The sequence below is a fragment of the Herpailurus yagouaroundi genome, unplaced genomic scaffold (genome assembly GCF_014898765.1).
Source record: "Herpailurus yagouaroundi ecotype Mexico unplaced genomic scaffold, PumYag 29, whole genome shotgun sequence".
Taxonomy (NCBI): domain Eukaryota; kingdom Metazoa; phylum Chordata; class Mammalia; order Carnivora; family Felidae; genus Herpailurus; species Herpailurus yagouaroundi.
This window is the reverse complement of record NW_024412377.1, coordinates 10,991,697-11,005,203: the sequence shown is the minus strand read 5'-3', so window position 1 is coordinate 11,005,203 and position 13,507 is coordinate 10,991,697. Positions and strand designations below refer to the sequence as shown.

General features: G+C 43.4%; 1 protein-coding gene across 2 annotated transcripts in view; it reads right to left on the bottom strand.

The window, feature by feature from the left end:
* The window catches only part of TRIO (trio Rho guanine nucleotide exchange factor), a 234,913-nt gene that overhangs the window by 168,473 nt on the left and 52,933 nt on the right, over positions 1 to 13,507 (bottom strand). For both annotated transcript variants that reach the window (XM_040494140.1, XM_040494134.1), the window contains exon 9: positions 3,980 to 4,102. In XM_040494140.1, the coding sequence (XP_040350074.1) occupies positions 3,980 to 4,102 (123 nt within the window). The remainder of the gene's footprint in view (positions 1 to 3,979; positions 4,103 to 13,507) is intronic.

The following is a 13,507-nucleotide window of genomic DNA, read 5'->3' as shown; positions in this document are numbered from 1 at the left end:
CTGATGGTGTACTCAGAGGCAGAGCAAACTACTTTTAGAGCTACTCTGAAATGGTTCGAGGGGTTTCCTCTGAAATTTATCATGTCTCTATGTACATGGCTGCCAAGCCCCGGACCCTCGACCTCCACTACCATCTCCCTAGAGCCTGTCACAGAACGAGAAGTTGCCACACATTTGTGGACACGACAGACCAGAGCTCTCCCTCTAAAGCGAGTGGAGGGGAATTACATAAGTGGTTGGGTCCCAGTTCCCGGTCAACCACGACAGCCTGCTGAATGCCCGCAGCACGGCCGTGCGTGCAGTTTTATCAGGGACAGGTAGGGCTGGGCTGCAGGAGGCCGCGGGAGACAAGCAGGCACAGCAAAGTGGCACAACACACTTCTAAAGCCACCTGGTAACTAAAAAATACAGAAGAATCAAGTGATGTTCTTCAAGAGAGGGGAGGGCCTATAAATATTTAGGGCCAGAAAGAACTAAAAGAGGGAGAAGTTGGAGATGCCAGGAAAAGAGGTCGTAATTGAAGGGCCCATGTAATGGCAGTGGGTGGAGACAGTAGAGAGCAGACACACGGGGACGTGGCCATGTTCAGGGTGGAGCTCAGAGCCTGCACCCAGCGGCAGGTGGGCAAGAGAGAGAGGCCCACAGACGGAAGAGGTCAGCAGTCTGCACACGGCTCCCCAAGCCCCAGCCCAGCCTCCAACCTTGCTGGCCACATGGTGGTGCTGCTCAATAGTCCTACCTACCTGATGTCCCCCATGACTGCTTCTAGTATCTTCTCCTTCTGTCACCAAGCTGAATTTTACAAACTGCAGGTGTCTGCTTAGACATCAACAACTGCCAGGGAAAGGCCTCTGACAGGTGGCCATGCCTATTCAGAAGCACCTGCTCTGGCCTGCTGCTACCCACCCTCTGTCCCCCACACCCTGTGGCTGTCAGAGTGCCTGACGCATGGCCAGTAGCCCTCCAGAGGGAGGGAGAGTGGGTGCAGATGTTTGCAAAGTGAACAGAAGTATATTTAAGGTTTCTTTTGAAGCACAGCTCAGATCTGGGGTTGTTAAGCACTTTCAGTGTAAGGGGGAGTGAGTAGGGTGCCCCTTAGAGTCCCAGGGACAATGAGCAGTGATAAGGAAGGGCTGGGACTCAGCTGGGTAGAGGCAGGAGCCTCTCTCTGAGGAGTAAAAAGCAGACCACAGCTAAGGTGCTACTTTAGCCCTTGGCCTGCCCTAGAAACCTTTGGGCAGAAACGTTCTCTACAAAGGAAGTCTGCTCACTCTTGCTGCCCCCTGAGAACCTGTGTTCACAGCTCTGGTGGTGACCTTAGACCCAAGGAAATGAGTTTACCGTGAGAAGTAGGGTAACGTCAGCCACACAAGAGACTTGTGTAATTTAGAATGGAAGGCGGCACAGGAACTGGAGGGAGAAGGGTTGATGGGGTGCCGGTCGCACGGGAACATTTGGTGGACCATTGTCCTCGTCAGAGCAAGCTCGGGACAGCCCAGCCTACCATCACGGGTGACCATACTATTTGGGGGTTGGGGGGGGTTCCCCATCTCCAGAGCCTGGCTGTTGGCAGTTCTGCCTCCCAACTTTCTTTGGGGCCCCAAGTCTCCGCTCATATGACACAACCTTCCTACCCATCCCCAAACCACGTCGGCCATGGCAGTAGCTTATCTCACAGAAAACTCGAAGGGGAGATAAAAGCACATTTTCCACATTTCTTCTGCTGTAAGACAAAGGCGAAATATTTTCCAACAGGCATGAGGTAGGGACGCCACAAACAGACAAGAAAAACGCTCCAAAGGTGCCTCTTGGTTTGGCAAGGCTGCTGGACACACAATCTCCTCTGGCTCATTTCTTGAGATGAGGAAAGCAGAAATGTTGGGATTGGCACTTTTATTTCCTACGTGAGGATGTGTAAAGAAGGCAACTTGTTAAAGGCATTTCCACTGAACAAGACGTAAGTGCAGACTGTTTTGTTATCCCGTAACTCAGTCCCAGATTCAGTTTCCCAAATGAGTATGGACCCGAACCCTCTGTCGTGCAAAACCTGTGGACACACGGCCACAGTTTACTCCTACTGTGACTTACAGAAGAGACCATGCTGCTGGACGTATACTGACACTTTTCCTTCTATAAGGGAAGAATCTCTTCCTTTCTAATAATGTTTTCAGGCTTTCCAGCCTATTTGCATAATATTAATATCCCTAAATCAGTTTTATTTTGCTTAATATTTGCCTGGCGGACCTTTCTCTAACAGGTTATATACTTCCAAATTTCCTGGGTATTTATGCATTAGGTGTGCCCTCTGAAAAAAACATACAGCAAGATTTTTAAGAGATAATCAATCTTTTGTCTCTTAACAAAAGTAAAATGGTAAAATCTATTTTGCGTTTACTGTAATTACCGATACTTATGAACAAGTTACTACATCTTATTTTGCGATTTCGATCGTGATTTTTGTTTTCCTTGTTTCTTTTGTTTCCACCAGACCCACATGCGTGAATTTTTCTTTTTTTTCAGCCAGTTTTCTGTATTTCCTTCCCTCCTACACTTACTAGGAAGTGATGCTTTCCATCCCTATGCTGTCAGTGGCTACTGCACACTTGAGTTTACAAGTGTCAGGTAAGCAGAAGGTCCTGCCACCCTCGGAACCTTCCATCTCCCATGTTAGAGTGTTCTGACACATCAGTCCTGTTCTGCTTTTGACAATCCCCAAACCCACTATCTGCTGTCTACATGGTCAATCCTTTGATTTACAAATACATTTACCAATTTCTATGCTCATTCTTGATCCTAGTCCTTTCTTTTCATACTTCCCTTTTTATTCATTTAACTAACTCATTCAGTACCTATCTGCTGATCACCTAAGTATGCCAGGCACTGCCCTGGGTTGCAGTCATAGAGAAGTGAACAAAACAAAGTCCCTGTTCTCGCGGTGTCCGTGTTACAGTGGGTACTTGTGTTACTAATACTAAACTGCATGCTTTAGTTCTTCTGGTTAAGTATTGGAGTAGCAAACTCTCTCACTCTTGGTCTACACTTTATCCTCATCATTGAATGACAGTTCAGCTGGATCTGGAATTCCAGACTATTCTACCAACTTCCAGAACCTGTGGTTGCTGGTGAGAAGTCGGCTGTCTTTCTAATAGCCCTTCTCAGTGGGGTTCTTTGGTCATTTCTCTCTTCTTGATTTTACACTTTGTCTTCGATGTTCCTCAGTTTTGCCACAACGTGCTTCGGTTTGGACGTGTCTTACTAGACGACTTCTTTTTAAAGTAACTTTCCCCACACCTCCTTATAACTTCCATTTAATATGGAACAGACATACACACACGTCATGTTATTGCAATTTCTCCCTCCTTCACTCTGCTTGCAAAAAAAAAAAAAAAAAAAAAATCCAAAAAAACACATTTACCAAGTAACAAGTCGTAGGAGTGCCCTGGCCTAGGTGCTTTATATGATGCTACCACATACATACCTGACTTCCTCTCTAGAAGCCTTTACTGTGCCTACTTTCCAGATAAGGAAGTTAATCTTAGAAATGTAAAGAGATTTTTCCAAGTGACACAGCTAGTGAGCATTATAACCAATGCTCCAACTCCACAAATCCCCTGCTCTAAACACACTCCACACCCTGCCGCCTGTTTCTAAACACACACATTGAAAAGAAGTGGATAAGCAGCAAGAAATGCTGGCCCATCGTTACAGAACTGTTACTGCCTGATTATACACTGAAATTTCACAAGCTGTCAATAGACACTGGTACAATGAATACGTCAAAAACATCCGGGACGTCACTTACGATACATCCTTCTGCATAGGCAAGGACAACCTCACGCTCAGATCTGAGCATCACCTCTTCTGAATTACCTTTCAACATATCTAGCCAAGGCTAACTTATCTTGGATATGGTTAAAACTAATTCAAAACCGAGCTCATAGGTATTTAGGGGAGGAACTAATAAAAGCCATTGTTTTACCTGGGCTACTTCTTCAAAATCTTCATGGCGTTTCTGCAAAGCTCTGGCCCGATGAAGTGATTTCCCCACACCCGTATGTTTGCTGAGAAACGCTTCTCCATGATTCTCAATCCAGTCCAGCACCTACAATAAAAGACAGGTACATGTGCCATAAAAACAATGTTCTGCCCTGTTTAATAGTTAGGACTATCCACTGAAGATACACTCTGTTGTCAAAACTATAACAAGACGCAAAGGAGAGGGAAAAAACTAGAAGCAGTTGGACACTAACACATCTGATCAGTTTTCCCACCATGATTTTCAACAGCTCTTACTGTAAAACCGTTAAGTCTGTCTCTGTATAAACATTACGTGCCATAATGATTAAATCTCACCTCATTTTATGCATGACAGAGCCTCCAAAACTGAGTAGGTTTTAGATAAGATAGTGGTTATCAAGCCACAGACAACCAGTTTAGCTTAACATTTTTACAAGGCTCAAAGCTTCACAACTCAGGCAATTCAAGTTTAACTACAGAGTTAATGTTTTTCTGTCTCTTCTTTAGAACCCTGAAAACACAGAAGTAAAACCTAAGAAAACAAAACACTTAAATGCCTCTGTCCCCGTCTTTGAGGATAATTTATTCTGTAAACTACTAAGCTGTTGGGAAAGCTAAACACTCCATGAATTTAATTACTTAAAAGTTCTTGCAAGTTGACATCCACTATATAAAGAAAGGGAGTACAAGGTAGGCAGTGTGACATGATGTCTTCAAGTTCAGAGTCGGCCTAGAGCATAGTTCATTGGTTCCTATACTTGAAAAACCACAAAGAAACCTGACAATATCTAAAAAAAAAAAAAATCTAAAAAAATACTAACACTACCATCAAATGTACACTTTGCCTCATTTTTTTAGTTTATTTATTTATTTGGGGGGACGGGGCGGAAGGGAGAGGGAAAGAATCTCAAGCAGGCTCCACATTTGTCAGAGCAGAGCTCAACACGGGGCTCAAGCTCACAAACCGTGAGATCATGACCTGAACCAAAATCAAGAGTTGGAGGCTTAACCGACTGAGCCACCCAGGCGCCCGCCCCTGCTTCACCTCTTTCTGATGGAGAAAAGATAATTAGCAAAAAATAGGTCAGTGACATCTTTCACTAAAAACTAAAACTTTAGATACAAGATATTCAAATATTTGAATACATTTGTTAACGTACTGCTGAAGGCCACTCCCCATACTTCACATTTAGTAACTATGGTAACCAAGAATATGGATCAAAACTATCTGTGACTGAAGAACCAACTGGGAAATGTACCGCCAGAACAGTGGTCTGGAGGAAAACCTAGAAGCAGACTAGTCATGGCACTAATGGCAAAATAAAAGGGGCCTTAACTTGGGCTTCATTGCTATGAAAAGGGTCCCTTGCCCTTTGCTACCTGCACTAGAGATCAGCTGTGCAGACAGATCTCTTAAAAAAAAAAAAAAAAAGAGGCAGCTGGTAAGGGCCAGTTGTGCAGGGACAACTGGACCTATTATCCATTGCTCCAAACCTGTGACCGTCAGAAGCCAAGGGTCTGACTGAGGGCCCTTTCTGCATAGAGTTTAGCAAAGTTAGTAGCACGTGAACATAAAATAGCTTGCAAACCTGAATAACTCGCCGGCGGCCCTCTTACGTACCCTATAAGATGAGCAGACGTGTATGTACGTGGAGGAGGTGGGGCGAGGCACAGAGGCCAAGCCTTCCAGCAAGTGCTAAAGCTACACATTTACTTTATTACTACAGCTCATTTCTGAGCTCTTTCATCAATACCACCAATCTGCTAGCCACCTGGGGTCACACTATCAGAGCAATTCTTAATGGATCTACATGTACTCTGTTACCTCACTCCCAGTCCTCCTGAAAGCTCTCGATTCTACCCTTCATTTCTAGCCCCGGCTGCACACCTGGGGTCTAGCTGTGTGTTGTTGGGCAAGTTCTCTATCGTTTCTGGACAAGAAGCTTCCCCAGTGCTCAGTGCTGATAATAATGGGGAGTTGTGAGTATTCAGCGAGATCTCCGTTAAGCACACCAGTACCAACGTGGTGAACACACAGCACGCATGACATCCGCACCCTTAAACCACATGGGGCTCAGACTCACAACCAGGAGATCAAGAGTCAAACGCTCTACCGACTGAGTCAGCCAAGTGCCCCTATCCATTGTTTTTTAATTAGTGCGCTTAGCACATTATTTTCCTTTCTTGAGACAAAAGAGAGAAAACACACGTTAGTACTACCATTAGTAAGTAGTGCCACATTCACGCCTGACTTCAAGGATGACATAAGCCGCTGAGTTGTTTACATGAGTCTCTTAATATATATTATCAAACACAGACCCACTCCCAAGAAATGTCCACTGACAACTTCAAGACATTTTAGCCTCCAAGGATGGAATATGCCTCCGGGCAGGAAGACAAAACCACGCAGAAGACAAGGATCAAATATTTTAAGCTTGAAAAGAACTCAAAGAAATGTAATACCTATGCTATAGCCAATCTGCCTATCAGATCTGTATGAAGGGCTAAGAGAGTTTTCTTTTTAGCTACAGTATATTCCTTATATTCTTCACCTTTACTGTTAAAAGAAAATCTGAGGGGTGTCTGGGTGGCTCTGTCGGTTAAGCATCCGACTTCGGCTCAGGTCATGATCTCACGGTTGGTGAGTTTGAGCCCTGCATCGGGCTCTGTGCTGACAGCTTGGAGCCTGGAACCTGCTTCAGATTCTGTGACTCCCTCGCTCTCTGCCCCTCCCCCACACTCTGTCTCTCTCAAATGTTAAAAAAATTAAAGAAAAAAAAGAAAGAAAATTTGAGCCACTAGTAAGCAGCAACCTGATTACTGGTAACTCAATACAGATTTGAAATAAAGGCACAATTTCAAAAAGTAAAAGGTAAACATTATTTGGTAGAAAGGGCTGAGGAAGCAAAATACAGAATTTTAAAAATATAAAAATTTGTTTTTTAAGCCTAAGAAAAGTCAGGAAGCATAACCAACCAACTCAGGGTTACAATTTTTCTTTTATTAGTGGTTCTTTTAGACAGAATTGTAAATACCAGGTGAAGATATATTTCCAACAAACATGAAAATAATTCAAAGAAGGTGTACAAATGCCAAGCACTTAAAAAAAGAAAAAGTGGCAGACACTTGTGAAATCCAGCTGGTGTTCGAAACCAAATTCCCCCACAAGGCTTTGGCTTCTTTTAGAAGTTGGAGGACATTTCCCAGGTTGCCAAGGAATCCTGAATCAATACACATGTCCAAAGAGCATTTCAAAGACATGCTTGTGGAATCTCTTCCATTTAAAACACAAAAATATTTGCAAATCAGGGGTTTCATCAACTTAGTCCAGCCAGCCGCCTCCCTGACCTGAGCTATGGCTGGCAGCTGTCATTTGTCTTGTGACCCCAACCCTAGAAATCCCTCAAACCCCGGCCCAGGCTTTGCTGCTCTGTGGCTAGACTGCAGGAAAAGGACCCAAGTGACGCCTTCCCACAGTCTACCTGGTCCCTGGGCAGGATAACAAAGCTGGGAGGCCAATGCACCTTGCTCTCGGCTCGGAGGATGTGGTGCAAGCTCATTCCTCTGTACATCGGTGCCCTCTAATGGACACGGTGACAGCCCCAATGTCAAGGTCACTCCGAAGTGAGCCACCAACACAACACAGATAAGGTCTCAGCATCCAAGTCAAAATGTCAGATGTGGAGGAAACCTGACAGATTGTGTAGCTTAACTCCCTGTTTGTAATTAAAGAATAGATCATGATGACAGCAAGTATGATTCTGTTCACTTCTTAATCATCATATCGCGGTTGAAAACCTGCTGTTGCAGCACGCATTGACCTATGTGCACCCTAAGCCATCAATCCACACGGTGAGCTGGGGTAGGGGAGGCACATCATATCCCCATTTCACAGATGAAGACACAGGACCAAGGACCCTCAACTACCAGGTGGAGCCAATCTGGGGACTCAGACCCAGGAAGTCTGGACCGAGGGTCCAATCCCTTAACCTCTGGTCTGTATGCCTCTTGAGTTGGCTCAGATGTAAGACAGGTGGCACAATGAGGTCTGGAAAGAAAGAACTGTTTTTGTTGGTGAATGGCAGTGGGGAGGCTCCTGGACAAATGACCTCTGATGAAATGATAGTGTTATAATGGACAACAAACAGTGCCAACCCTCAGTCAAAGGTCATGGGAACTGGCCACTGGCACCTATCCCCCAACTCACATGGCAGAGTTCTGGCCATTTTGTACAACATGTGATTTTCTGTGACGAGCCCCCACTACCTAATATTCGCAGTTTCACGGTTTACTATTTTTTTTTATTATTACTATTAGAAACAGAGAGAGTGAGCGTGCAAGTGCGAGGGGAGGAGGGGCACAGAGAGAGGGAGAGAGAATCCCAAGTGGGTTCCATGCTTAGTGCGGAGCCCGATGCGGGACTTGATCCCACGACCCTGAGATCATGACCTGAGTCAAAATCAAGATTCAGACGCTCAACTGACAGAGCCATCCAGATGTCCCATGGATTGCTATTTCTAATAATGACTGCTTTTTTTTTTTTTAACAATTTGTGAATAAATACTACACCCTCACCAGAAGAAACTGATTCTCATAAACCTATGTCTCAACAACAGGCAACATGAAGACCAATATGAAGACATTTTTCCTTTAAAATGCATAAGTGTTTATTTCAAATAATGACTGGAGTAGCCTTCTAACATGACCACGCATCACGTCACAGCCAGCAGTATCATTTATTGAGAGATTATTCCATGCTAAGCTTGGGTAATAGATGCAGGTCCATAATCCCTTATCCACACACACACACACACACACACACACACACACACACACACACAGTTTAAAGAGCTCTGAAATTCTAAATTTTTTTTCCAAACGTTGGTCCCAAAAATTCATTTGGCATTAAGACCTCAGTCCCTGCAGTGAGTCCTTGTACATTTGGCTGCAGAAATCTCCATGCTTTTACTTCAGATTACAGGGGGGCAGCCCAGACCCCATCAGAGTGTCCTGTATCACACAGTGTATGCACTCTGTCCTCTTCCTCAAGCTTCAAAAATTCTTAACCCCAAACACATCTATCCCCAAGGGCTACAAATGTAGAGACTGGATTTTTATTATTGGCCCTCTTCAACAAGAAATGGGGGCTCAGAGAAGCGAAGTGACTTGCCCAAGAAAGAAGACCTAGAAAACAGATTCAGACACAGTTCTTTACAGCCTCTAACTGAGGCTCTGACCCGTCATTACGTTATGTTACATCACGGTTTGTAGACACTGCATGAACACTGAAAAGTATTTCTAAAATCAGAGTTCCAACTCTAGGCTGGCTGTGAAAACTAGAGAAGACCTCAGACGTAAAACAACCAGGAACACATGAAGCCAGTCTAGTTTAACTGGGAACCTGGGATCCAAAGAGTAGTCCCAGGTATCTGGGAAAGTATCCAGATACCTGTCAATTCCAGCTACCATTGGGAAGAGACATAATCGAAGAAATGTTTTCTGTCATAATAATGAGAACTCCTTCTAAGTCACACTTATTCAGTTTACAAAACACAAATACACGAAGCAAGTGAAAAACCAAGGTAGTCCTAAAATACTCTCAATGTGTCCATATATATATATATATCTATCTCGATATAGATATACAGATATAGATGGTCAGATTTTTCAAGTGGCAAAATATTAATTTCCTCCCTGCCCATCCTACATTCCCTATAAAACCAAAATTATCCCAGTTCCATTTAGTTACTTCCTTCTTCAACCACTGTTGGTTTTCATTTAAACCACGGAGGATGCCAATCTAGAAACAGACATACTGTGTTTCTAGTGTTGGGTGGGTTTTTATTTTTCTAGTGTTATTTTAAAATAAGTGCTCCTAAAACAATCATTTAGATCAGACCTTTCTTGATGGTCAAATCCACGGTATTTTAATGATTATAACAAAGACTGGCTGATTAAGCAACATCATTGCAAATCTGCTAAACGTAGGCAGGAGACAGAAAAGGAGGCGTTCCCTTAGAGGATGTTTTTAAGAAAGCCTGGTGTTTAGCATCACTGTGAGGACATCCAATATAATATTATTAATGAAACTTACCCACAAAGTGAAATCACAAATGAAGGAACACTCTGAGTTTACATTACTGAATTTCCCATCCTCATCCTCTTAGTCTGCCAGGTACTGTTTTTCCTGAAGCTCAGAGCACCTTGTACCTGGAACCAGTATCTTAGTCATGTTCTTCCCTTTCCAGCAGAGGCCAGGCCAGCTGACCACCTGCTCGGGCAGGAACAGGATTAGAACAGACAAGCCGGGCAGCCATGAGGAGCTGGGCTCAAGACTGCTAGAAGCAGTAGGTGCAGACGGGCTCTCTCCCCTGCCCTCTCCCTCCCCATTTATCCACTCCCAAGGGGACTAACCGAACTCCTCACAGTGGTGGGCAACCGCAGCTTCTAGAAAGCCCTTCCCCAGCCTGAAAAGCCCCCCTTAGATAGTCCTCCTTAAGTAACACGTCAATGTAATTTTACTCTTTGATTCGCTCAGAAGTGAACCATCCTCCTCAGGTCAAAAGCAGTGAAGCAGTTAAAAAACCACTGGGCTCCCTGGAGCTTTGGTCAAGTCACTGGACTTTTTTAAGGCTCAGTTTTATTACCTGGAAAATAAGGAGCTTGGCCTGACAGGATCACAAGGGCTTCTGGCTCTAAATTCTATGATGTGCGTGGCACAACTCCCACAGTGACACGAGAGACACAAGTCAACACGCATCTCTGGGCTTTTGAGGACTGAGGGAAGAGGGGGAACTTTTTAGGTCCAGTATTCACAGCTACCTGACAATAATCATGGTTCTCCCATTTCTTTATTTCTCTCCACTGGAGCCAAGAACTGTTTCTTCATTCACTGCATTTCAAAATTAGAATTAAGTTTGCTCTAAAAAGCTATACAATTGTTCTTAATATGGGAAGATCTTCTTCAAAAAATATGATTTCTAGAGGCGTCTGGGTGGGGTGGCTCGGTCAATTAAGGGTCTGACTCTAGGCTTTGGCTCAGGTCATGATCTCACAGTTTGAGAGTTCAAGCCCCACATTGAGTTCTATGCTGACAGCATGGAGCCTGCTTGGGATTCATTCATTCATTCATTCATTCATTCTCTCTCTCTCAAAATAAACTTTAAAAATATATATATGGTTTCTATAACATTCCAAAATATACTATAAGCCTAATGCTCACTTGGAAAAATAAGCCATTTAAATAAACAAAAAACCTCAGCAAGCTACACAAATATACAGCAAATATTACAGCAAACACAGAACCAAAATGCCCTGTGTTGCAAGAGCTACTTTTGCTTAACCAATCTAAGAGCGTATGGTATGTCAGGAACATGTGCTCCATGTACACTTCCTTGGCTACAAGGGAACATGGGTGAAATCAATGGAGAAGGGCCCACAAAGGGTGTGGTGGGGATGAAAGAGCTAAGTGTGAGACCTGAAACCATAAAAATCCTAGAAGACAACATAGGCAGTAATGTCTGTAACACTGGCCACGGCAACATTCTTCTAGCTATATCTCCTGAGGCAAGGGAAATAAAAGCAAAAATAAACTATTGGGACTACACCAAAATAAAAAGCTTGTGCTCAGTGAAGGAAACAATCAGCAGCACTAAAAGGCAACCTATGGAATGAGAAGATATTTGCAAATGACATACCCAATAAAGGATCAGTATCCAAAATATATAGAGAACTTAGACAATTCAACACCCAAAAACCAAATAATCCAACTAGAAATGGGCAAAAGATATGAACAGACATACAGATGGCTGACAGACACATGAAAAGATACTCAACGTCACGCATCATCAGGGAAATGCAAATCAAAACTACAATGAGATATGACCTCACACAGGTCAGAATGACTAAAATAAAAAACACAAAAAACAGTAAGTGTTGGCAAAGATGTGGAGAAAAAGGAACTCTCTTGCACTACTGGTGGGAATGCAAACTGGTGCAGCTACTGTGGAAAAGAGTATGGAGGTTCCTCAAAAAGTTAAAAATGGGACTGCCCTACGATCCAGTAATTGCAGTACTGGGTTATTTAACAACACAAAAACACTAATTCAAAGGGATATATACACCCCATGTTTATTGCAGCATTATTTATAATAGCCAAACTATGGAAGCAGCCGAGTGTCCATTGATAAACAAAGAAGAGGTGGCATATACAATGGAATATTATCCAACCATAAGAATGAAATCTTGCCATTTGCCACAAGATGGATACAGCTACAGAGTAAAATGGTAAGCAAAGAAAGTCAGAGAAAGACAAGTACCATATGATTTCACTCATACATGGAATTAAAGAAACAAAACAAATGAGCAGAGGGAAAAGGAGGGGGAGGGGGGAGGGAGAGAGAAACCAAGAAACAGACTCTTAACTATAGAGAACAAACTGATGGTTACCTGACCGCAGGGGTTGGGGGGGATGGGTGAAACAGGTGAAGGGGATTAAGGAGTGCACTTAGCACCACGAGCGCTAGGTAATGTATAGAATTGGTGAATGACTATATTGTATACCTGAAACTAACATGACACTGTTAACTATACTGGAATTAAAATTAAAAAAATTTTTTTTTAAAAAAGGAGTGGGCAGAATTTTAAACTTTTATGTCATCTACCAACCCATCTATCTTCTAAAAATATATAAATCACCAATTCTCATGGTTATTACCCTACTTTTAATTACATAAGTACATGAAATCTCTTAAAGGAAACAAGCTGAGGAAGGAAAGGAAGGAGGAAGGAAGGTGGTAGGTAGGTTATTATTCATATAAATAGTCTCGCTTTGGATATTCCCATCAAAGTCCAACCAAACCATCAGTCTGTCAACACCGGCTAATCCTTTTATCTTGCCCATTCTTTGGAAATGAATATAAAATAGTCCAAAGTTATCCCCCCCACCCAAATCTTCCTATGTCCAGATCTTAATCTCTGACACTAAAGTAATTATGTATAGCTTAATAACTTATGCCTAGTTATTGAACTATAAAATGCACAAACATACACACATTTGCATGCATGCAACAGACCCTGTCCAGCTAATCCCTGGGCACTTTCCCCTCTGGGACCCTGGCAATGTGGCTGGCACTGGATAAAAGGAAGTCTCAAGGCGCCTAGGGTTTCCTGGTTCTGCCTGCTCCTGAGTGCATGAGTCCTCAAGGGCTTGATGACCTCTGCTCCCTCCTCACTTCCGATTTGCCCCAGGCCCCTGGGCTCCTGGAGTCTTGTATTATATCTGCTTTGGGGAAAGAGATCCACCCATTCCCCATCTTTTAACTCCCACCATTGAGCTTTCAAGCTCCTTCCAAGCTTGCTTACTAAGATTCCTCTCAAGGTCAAGTCTCTCCAGGGTTCACCATGACAAAAGGTAATGAAAGCTGGCTTTAAACCCACCAGGAAGATCAGCATCAGGCTCTATCTGTCCCCAGCTGGCTCCCGATCCCTA